General features: G+C 32.7%; 1 protein-coding gene across 1 annotated transcript; it reads right to left on the bottom strand.

The window, feature by feature from the left end:
• Window positions 1–6,008: 6,008 nt before the first annotated feature.
• Window positions 6,009–6,948, bottom strand: LOC114634571 (olfactory receptor 5AS1-like). The gene has a single exon (XM_028783150.1). The coding sequence runs from the start codon at window positions 6,946–6,948 to the stop codon at window positions 6,010–6,012; it is 939 nt and encodes a 312-aa protein (XP_028638983.1). The 3' UTR covers window position 6,009.
• Window positions 6,949–9,746: the final 2,798 nt, after the last annotated feature.

Genomic DNA, 9,746 nt, shown 5'->3' with positions numbered 1-9,746 from the left:
TATAATGAGCCTGTATGATTCTTTTAAAATGCTGGCATATTTAAATCAGCAACATCAAGTCTTCATGCAGCTGGTGCTCTGTTAGAAATATAAACACTTGGAGATATAAGCAAAAGGATAATTAGCATGTAAAATCTAAATTATGAAGGCAAAAGGAAGGTTATAGTAAGTGATATAAGTAATACTTTTCTAGTGTACTATATTTACTATGACAAATTTCTAAAGATATTATAGTTTAAATTAAGAAACACTCATTTATATACAGTTTTTATGTCATAAAAGTGATACTATCTGATTTTTTTAGATGGAATCCACATAGCTATGATGCCATACTCCTCCTATAGGCTCAAAGAGAGGAAGCACTTTATTAACCAAATAGCCCATTTGAGCCTCTAAACCTACTCTCTGTAGCATATGATCATTTCCTCTAAGACAAAAATATAATGACATTTTTCTTCATCATTCTGCCTTCTTCCTGTCTCAGATTGTAAGAGCAATTAAATTATGTATAGTTCTTACCCTCATAATCTAAGTTATTCCTTGTGTCTCATCGTCTTCCTCTGGCTCACATGTACAATCTGTTTCATAATATTAGTCAGCATGTATGTACACTGGAGATTCAGATTTAAATAACATTATAAATTATCATTCAGTCAATCATATACAAAAGATCCAATGAAGGAGTAAATTTAAGGTCTACTATGCGTGTAAAATGACAAAAGTGATTTAATTTGATTTGTGGATTTGTAAACAAAGATTTTTTTCTGAAAGAAAACATAACATGTTCAAACTATAATGTAGAATTACATGCTTCTAAATTTGCCTAAATGTGAGGTGAAAAAGCAAGGGTAAATGAAAATGATTAAAAATTATTGACGAGTACTTGAAAACTCCCAGAGAGTTGGGAAGAATATTTGCACAAGACATCACAGTATATGAATTCCATATTTCAGTCTTACTGTAATAAATACTTGTTTGCTACATACTCTAATTTTTGCACATTGTCATTTATCCTTTGTCAAAAAATAATTTTGCAAAAAATGAACATTTTCTTATGAAAATATAAATATGTCTGATTTGTATGAAACAAGTTATCTCATGAAGCAAAGTATTTTACAGTCTGCTTAGCATTCAAAAAACATTTCCTGTACTCATGAAAGCAGGTGAGTCACTGCAGAATGCAAGGAAATAATTTGGTACCTCATATTTACCAGTCAGGGCATAGGTAAACTAGGCATACCCAGTTGCATGTTGATGAGCTATAAACAATTCCCTGTCTATGTTCCAAATCAATGGCCTTTGGAAGAACAGTGGATCTAGTTTTACTCTGTCAAAAGGAGCAGGAACAGTTTCCTTTGAACATATCAATGATTTTAAAAAATATGTCTTTTATGTTTTTAGATTGTATTGCAACTAATTTTTCCCATAAAGTTCCCTCTTTCTAAATCCTCTTCTTTATAACTTCCCTTGCTCTCTTTGAAGTTCACTAGTAGTATTTACATACGTATATGTATATTTATATACACATACTTATATTTCTAAATATATAAATAAAAGATATTAAACACCAAGATATATAAAGTACTGGTCAGTTACATTGCTTCTAAGGTTTTAAATTTGTTGGTAAAGACATGATTTGATTGATTTTCCCCGTGAATGAGAAGAGGGAAAGAAGAAAAGCATGTATGATGGGAATAATGTTCAGTTACATTATGGCAATACCCACTAAATGTACAAGACAAAATGATAAATGCAAAAATGAATCACCATCTGTCAATACCTGGTTAGCCTCTAAATTGTTGGAACTATAACCTGAACACATGTCCATCTCAGAGTAAACTCAGAGCTATTCTCCACTTAACATTACCATACTGATAGGCATCAAAGAATGATTTCCAATACCAATAAGTGTGAATCAAAAGAATTTGATCATGATAAATATTTTTATTAATAAATTCTTATATAAAATAGTGCGTTTAAGTATATTTACTTGTCATTAATGCATCATTCATTATGTAGACATGAATGTACATCTAATTAAGTTGTGCATGAATCGCTGCATGTATAATTTTTATTTATACAAACACATACAAATTTATGTTCGTAGATATATTTATACTTTAAAACACACAAACTGAGTAGTTTATAATATAAATGTAAAAGATAAATGAAGTAAAATGTCAGAGAATGTTTATGGAAATACAAAAATTTGACATTGAGGATAAACCAATATTTAAACTGTACCATAGCAAAAATAGCATAAAATAGATGAGACAAAATAACACATTAGATATTCCAACTTAAAATTTCTATCAGGATGAAGACCAGAGCTGTTGTCGCAAAGAGTAGAATTTGACATACTAAAGTGAGGCCTGAGACATCTTAAACTCAGAATTCTGAACAGTAAACAACTACCAGGAAGGAAAACAGATGGAAGAAAAATAGAAAATAATTTTTAAGATACTTTATTGAAACTCTTAAAGAAATTACATCTCAATGATTTAAAGGCACAATTTTTATATAATTATAATGAAATAATATATACAAATTGCAATTCTCATATAGTCAATTTTTTTCTTTTTTATTGGATATTTTATTTACATTTCAGATGTGAATATAGTCAATTTTTAAAAATTTACATGAATGTGCAAATATCTTTAAGGCAAATAACTTTAAGTGCAAATATCTTTACTGTGATTGTATTAAATAATAAAAACATACTTCTACTTACCATATGTTAGAAAAGAGTTAATATAGATTTAATGTAAATGTGTAAGCATTAGGTAAATAATGCTTCTGTCTATGAGATCTGGAAGGTTGAAAGATATATAACCCACAAACTATAATATATTGTTCTAAACAGTTTAAGTATATGAAGATACTTGGATAACTAGTAATGAGTTTCCCTTAGAGTTCTGGAAATAACAGAAAATATTTAAATCTTAAAGTGAAAACTTAGGACTTTCTTCCTTTTAACTTAGCAATCCCATAGGAAGACCAGAAGTCTCAACTAACCTGGACCCCCAGGATCTCTCAGACAAGAAGCCACCAACCAGACAGAATATACTAGCTAGTATGAGGCCCCCAACACATATATAGCAAAGGACTGCCTGGTCTGATCTCAGTGAAAGAAGATGCACCTAACCCTTGAAAGATTTGAGGCCCCAGGGAATGGGGAGGCTTGGTGGAGTGGGGTAGGGTAGGGAGTGGGAATATCCTCTTGGAGGGTAGGGGGAGGAGAAATGGGATGAAGAACTGTTAGAGGGCACACTGAAAGGAGTATAATGGATGGATTTTAAAAAAGATTAAACATAATTTTAAGAGTACCACGTATAATGTTATTCTTCCTATCATACATAGGAATGCCATCAACTACAAAAAGCAGTTAACATACCCTGAAATAAAAGTTAGATGGTTTACCTGGATGAACAAAGTAGTATACACTAAGAAAAATAATTTGTTGCTTAACATTAATATTTTGAAACCAGGCCTCAGCATATAGTCACATAGTAGTTTGGAATGCAAAGAGGTCTGCCTGCTTCTACCTACTGAGTACTAGGATTAGAGTCACGCAATTCCATTTCCAACTTTCTTTTTTTTTTTTTTTTTTCCAAGACAAGGTTTCTCTGTATAGCCCTGGCTGTCCTGGAACTCACTCTGTAGACCAGGATGGCCTCTAATATTACCAACTTTCTTGAAAATTTTATTCTCCATTGCTTTTCAGCTCTTCTTTGATGCACAGAAGAGGAAGAGTCTTATACATATGTTGAGTATTCTAATATCCCATGAGGTTGTCTACCATCCACAGCCTAGTCTATAACCAGACCAGATAACTTCCTCTGGCAGCAGCTCGCTTTTACATGGAGTGCTTCTTGAGGACCTTGCCTGGCAGTGACAGAGTTCAGGCTGGAACCACAGCCAATGATTATCCTAGAGACATGTTTGTGAGACATTTCACTGGTCGCTCATGGATGTAAGAAGTAATATGTAAAATGTCCATCACACTATAGATAGCCCTATGTCTAGGCAGACAAAACTATGCAGTGTAAAAATGCAAACCTTCAATAGTTTCTGCTTTAAGCTCCTTCCTCAAATTTTTGCTCTGATGTCCCTGATGATGAAGTGTTCCTTTTAAAGTGAAATAAACCCACCCATCCTCATGTTTCTTTTAGCCATGGTGGTTTCCAAAGCAAGATAATACTAACTAGAACACTTTGTTAAGATATTTGTCTCTTGTTTTACTTTTGTACTGCAATATAATAAAAACTCAAATGGCTCCTGAGTGTGAGAGACTGCATAGGTTTTTGAAACTAAGATAAATAAATAGAACAGAATGTTTTGGAATATATTTGAAATTGCACAATGAGATAATGCTTCATTGTCACATTTACTTTCATAGAACTTCACAACATTACATCTATGGAACTTTGCCTTTATTTGCTTAGTTACTTCTACAGTTAAGTGGCTAATTTGCCTCTCTCTTTTAATCTCCATGTTCATTTGAAAGAATTTATGTTTTACCAACTTTGGAATTTATAGTTTGATGCTAAATAATGGTTTAATGATCAGAATGATGAATATAGTATCACATTCAGTAAAGTTTATAATCTATCTGAGTTGTGAAATTGTGAAATTGCTATAGTGATTTATGAAGATGCATCAAGGATTTAATATGCTATTCATAATATTGGCATCCCGAGATACACAGGGGCTTTGGGGACTAGGAAAAAAAGAAAAAAGAAAAAGAAAGAAAGAAAAATACTATTTACCACACAAATATGACAAACTTAATCTGATCCTATCACCCACAGAAAGGTAAGCATGATGACATGAATCTTCAATCACAGGTAGAGGTAAAGAGGAGAGCACTTGGGGACTGCTTGTCACCCTGTGTTGTATTGAGAGAGCCCCACATCCCAGGGAGAGAAAAATAAGGTTGGATCCAACTGAAAGAGTCACCCTGTGTCAGTCTTTGGCCTGTATATGCATATGTACATATGTGTACGTGCACTTGTATGAACATGCGTGCACACACACACACACACATAGACACACACACACACTCGCACTCATACAATTGAACTTTCTAAGTTTCAAGCATGTAAATGTAGTTTATCGTATTTAATTTAAAGCTGTTTGTTATATCTTATTAATTTTCTTTTCATTTTGTATACTTAACACATTGAAATGTGATGAATACATTGCTAAGAGTAAAACCATAACAAATGCATTACGGCTCTGGAGGGGAATGGAATTTTATGGTGATTGTTGATATAGAAGATTCAATATACAATTTAGTTACTGAATTTCTTCAATGATTTTTCAAATGAACTTTTAAATGTAGCAGATATATTAAATGTTAAATATATAAATAAATAAATTCAGTGGTATTGAATTAAAAAGGAATTATTTAAAATCATATTAAAGCTATGTATAGAAAATAAACAACTGATATTTTTCTAAAGTGACACATATATTTGCCATTACTTAGTAATAGAATTTGTAGTCAGATAATTATACAGAAAAGGAAAAAAATGCCTTTTATTTTAAAAAGATAAAGACTAAATTTTCTTTGTTAAAAATTACATTAACTCTTGCACAAAACAATTTGAAGACTATGAAAAAAGGCTGTTGCAATATATCCAGTAGAGTTTCAAAACACATTGTCAGTATTAAAATTAAATAGTCTTCATAGATAATAGCTGCCACTGATTGGAGAAATAAATGAAAAATATCTTTGTAGATACAGCCAAATAATTGGTTTGAACATAATCAATATAGAATGAAATTATGAAATCTTAAAGAAAGTAATTGAAGATGTGAATAAATGGAGAAGTATCTCTATTAAATGGAGGAATAAACAGTTATCAGTGTCTGTATAACTGGGATAAATAAAAATGGCAAATTTATATTATAAATGTAAAATACTCATGGAATTTTTTAATAATGAGAAGGTGTATCTTTAAAGCCACCCAGGAGTTAACATTTATAAGCAACTTAGATTCTCATTCATCTGAGGGTTCCCTGTCTGTCAAATAATTTTTTGAGTGCATTTTTCACATCCTTGTTTCTGAAGCTGTAAATAATTGGATTCAACATAGGAAACACAACCGTGTAAAACAGAGCAACTACCTTATCAGTGTCTGGGGAATAGCTGGTGGTGGGACGCAAGTACATAAACAGCAGTGTTCCATAAAACAAGGTGACAGCTATGAGATGAGAAGCACAGGTGGAGAATGTTTTGCTCCTGCCTCCTGTGGACTTAATGCTCAAAACAGTGATGAGGATGCAGAAGTAAGAAATAAGGATGACCATGAACGTACTGGTCTGTATTGTGCCACATAAAGCAAAGAGCAGAAGCTCATTAATATGAGTATCTGCACATGATAAAGCAAGAAGAGGTGGGATATCACAAAAAAAGTGGTTGACAATATTGGACCTACAGTATGGAAGCATAAATGTGAGGGACACATGCACCAATGAGGTCACACTTCCACTAAAATAAGCCAACACAACAAGGCTGAAGCACACCCTTCGAGACACCAACGTAGAGTAAAGCAGTGGGTTGCAAATGGCTGCATAGCGGTCATACGCCATTGCAGCCAGGATAAGGCACTCAGCATCTGCAAAGCAAGCAAAGAAAAACATCTGTATTGCACATCCATAGAACGATATGCTCTTCTTGGAGGCTAAGAAGTCTACAAGCATTTTAGGTGCAATGGCTGTTGAATAGCTGATATCTAAGAAAGACAGATTGCTAAGAAAGTGATACATGGGAGTTTGAAGGCTTAAGTCAACATTAACTAGGATTATTAAGCCCATATTTCCCACCAAAGTTAATGTGTAAACTATAAGAAACACCAAAAACAGCATGAATCTTAATGGCTCATAATCTGTGAATCCTATAAATATAAACTCTGTTGGCTTGGTACAGTTTGTATAATGCATCTTCTTGGGCTTCTTGATTTTCTCATTGGCAGTTGATGACATCCAGCAATGTAAAGTTCTTTGAGTGATGGATGAACCAATTTCCTTGTTTTCTTTTCTAAGAAAGCAAAAGGAATACTTAAATACGATAGATACAATTGTCTACATTACTTCATTTATGCATCATTATTTTCTCAGTAATAATAGTCATATTTACTCCAAGTTGGAGTTACAATTTTGGGTTAAAATTAGATCAAGTGTATTCTTTAACTCTAAAATTTATCAGAAACCTTTATATACACCTAAAATGTGCTATTAGAATTTCATAAAATAAGCTACATTTATCAAAACATTTATTTATTTTTATTGGAAACAACAGAACAAGTAAATAGTCAAGAAAAAGCTAATAATTGCACAAATGTCACTACACGAAAATTATGTACAATCATTATAATAGCAATAAAGCAAGACTACATAGGATAGCTGTCCATTATTTGATTTATGATTATTCCTATTTGTAGGAATTAAAGCTTGGGTATGTTTTCATATAACACCCATTTACCCATGGCAGCTGATAAGGATAATACTGATGATGGTCCTGATAAAAGTAATAAATAACTAGTATAAATTATGCAGTATGGAACATAGACAGCTTATTTGAATCTCTCATTTTATTTTCATTTAGATTTCTTGACTTTCATATGTAATGTTACAGATCTATTTTTACAGCTGGACTGAAACAAAGGATATGCTTAATTTTTCCAAGTTTACATGGCTTTTTACTCTAATGCAATGCTTCTGATCTTGAACTGTTTTATACTTCTCTGGAAATTATAGGTTGGGTTATAAAATGAAAGAGTATTAGCTCTAGTTGTAGTAGCTTAGGAATGATCTAATCCATATTTGTAAATTTTGAAATGAAGTGTCTTAATAATTCAAAAACAATCACCCAACAAGGAACATTTCCCCTAGTTATTTTAACTGTTACGTTCTAGTTCTATCCCCTCTTTCAAAAACATAGTACAGATGTATGGAAGCACTTTCATTCTTCACTATATCATTATTATTATTCTCAGTTCCATCATGACCATTGTGTTTGCCAGTACCACACAGTGAAATGCCAAACCATTCTATCTGATATTTATAACAGAAAACAATTGACCACACAAGAGTGGGACACAAAAGATGGGCAAAAATCCATCCAAAAAGAAGATAAAAATCTCAGTAAAAGGAGTTCTTGTATTTGTTAGCAATTTAATAAAAGATTCAAATAAATGTTAGAGAGTTAAGAAACTCCTATCCCATGAATAAAATTAAAGAGATTTTCTACCATTGGTTCTCAAGTTTCTAAAGTCAGCTTTCTTCTCTTGGTAGTATGTAAATGACTGTTCAGTGTTTATGTTTAGTTGTCATAGGTGAGACTAGCTTAAGTATATTACACTGTCTGTTGCCACCATACATAGCCCACATGAAGGCTGGCTCTCATATGGAATCAACAAAGACACGTATTATCTAAAGCACAAGCATTAGCTTTGTAACATTTACCTTAGATATTTGTTGCTACATCAGGAATTAAAACACTTACCTCAGCAACATCTAAAACTTTCAACAGTAGAACCTATTTTGTTTTGGAGACAATATCTCTCCCCAGATTTTGAAAATAAGTCTTCTCAGACATCACTATTTATCTTGCAGTCCATGACAAGTGGGACATTATCCCAGAGTAATTATCACCATCCCTACGGGCAACTGTGTAGGCAATTATTCTTTCCAGAGAAATGACTTAGTTGAGTTCTTTTAAATGAAATAAAATGATGAGTAATAACAAGATTGACTCTTGTGTAGGAATAAACATCACCTTTGATTTCACACCACAAGGAGATATTTGTTTATAAACTTTTTTCCTTGACATGCCTCTGTAGTTTCTGTAAATATCTAGTGAAAATTCAACTACTGCAAGAGTCTTTGAAGGATGTACTTATACGAGGAAAACACAAAGTATAGGTTCAGTAATGCTTGGAAGGATACAGTCTAAGAGGCTTGATCATTTTCTCTGCCTGTGAAAGAATTAAAAAAAAAAAATTCTTGAGCACACCAAGTAGCAGCAGAGAAATTCTCAGGCACAACAAACAGAATCAACTGATTAAAACTTCTTTTAGATCGCTTCCATTTCTGAAGATTTTAGGTTCTGATTTAGAAGTGCATGTTGTTTTCATCAACAGAAACTTACTTTATAACTCAGAGTGTAAACAAGGGTAAATATTATATATATTGAAGTCTCTTGGACAACCCTTAGAAAGGTCACCAGAGGTCTTCTCATGCCTGTCATTGGGGGTTTTATTAGATAGTCTTTGGTTCTTGGGGGGAGCATTGTCAGTCCAGATGAAAAAAGTTCAGCTGAATAGCTCCTCTCTGAGAAGGTAGCATATAAGCTTCCAAAGAATAGAGGCAGCCAACAGTTCTATCTATCTATGATACCTATAATCCATATCAGTGACCAGCGTGGCAGAAAAGTCTAATTGTTCAACAGTGGCATGAGCATCTTGGCAGTAAGCAACACCTGTCTGTTGGACTTAAGACTTGTTCAACAAGAGATACATTATCCTTGTTATGAACTAAATATACACTGCTAGTGAAGTCAGAGTCACTGGGGGAGAATCCTCAACCTCTGATTTATTAAACAAACATAGTCCTTTATAACAATCTATAGACGCCAATCTTTATACATACAAATATGCATAGTTTTTATTTTTAATCAAAAAATTTTTTCTTTGCAGCAGATAGAGAACACTACACTAAAATACAACTAATAAAAACAT

This window comes from Grammomys surdaster, unplaced genomic scaffold (assembly GCF_004785775.1).
Source record: "Grammomys surdaster isolate TR1022 unplaced genomic scaffold, NIH_TR_1.0 980, whole genome shotgun sequence".
NCBI classification, from domain to species: domain Eukaryota; kingdom Metazoa; phylum Chordata; class Mammalia; order Rodentia; family Muridae; genus Grammomys; species Grammomys surdaster.
This window is presented reverse-complemented; position numbering and strand designations above follow the sequence as displayed.

Coding starts and splice junctions, on each gene's coding strand:
- LOC114634571 (XM_028783150.1), bottom strand. CDS start 6,948: ATGCATTATACAAACTGTACCAAGCCAACAGAGTTTATATTTATAGGA.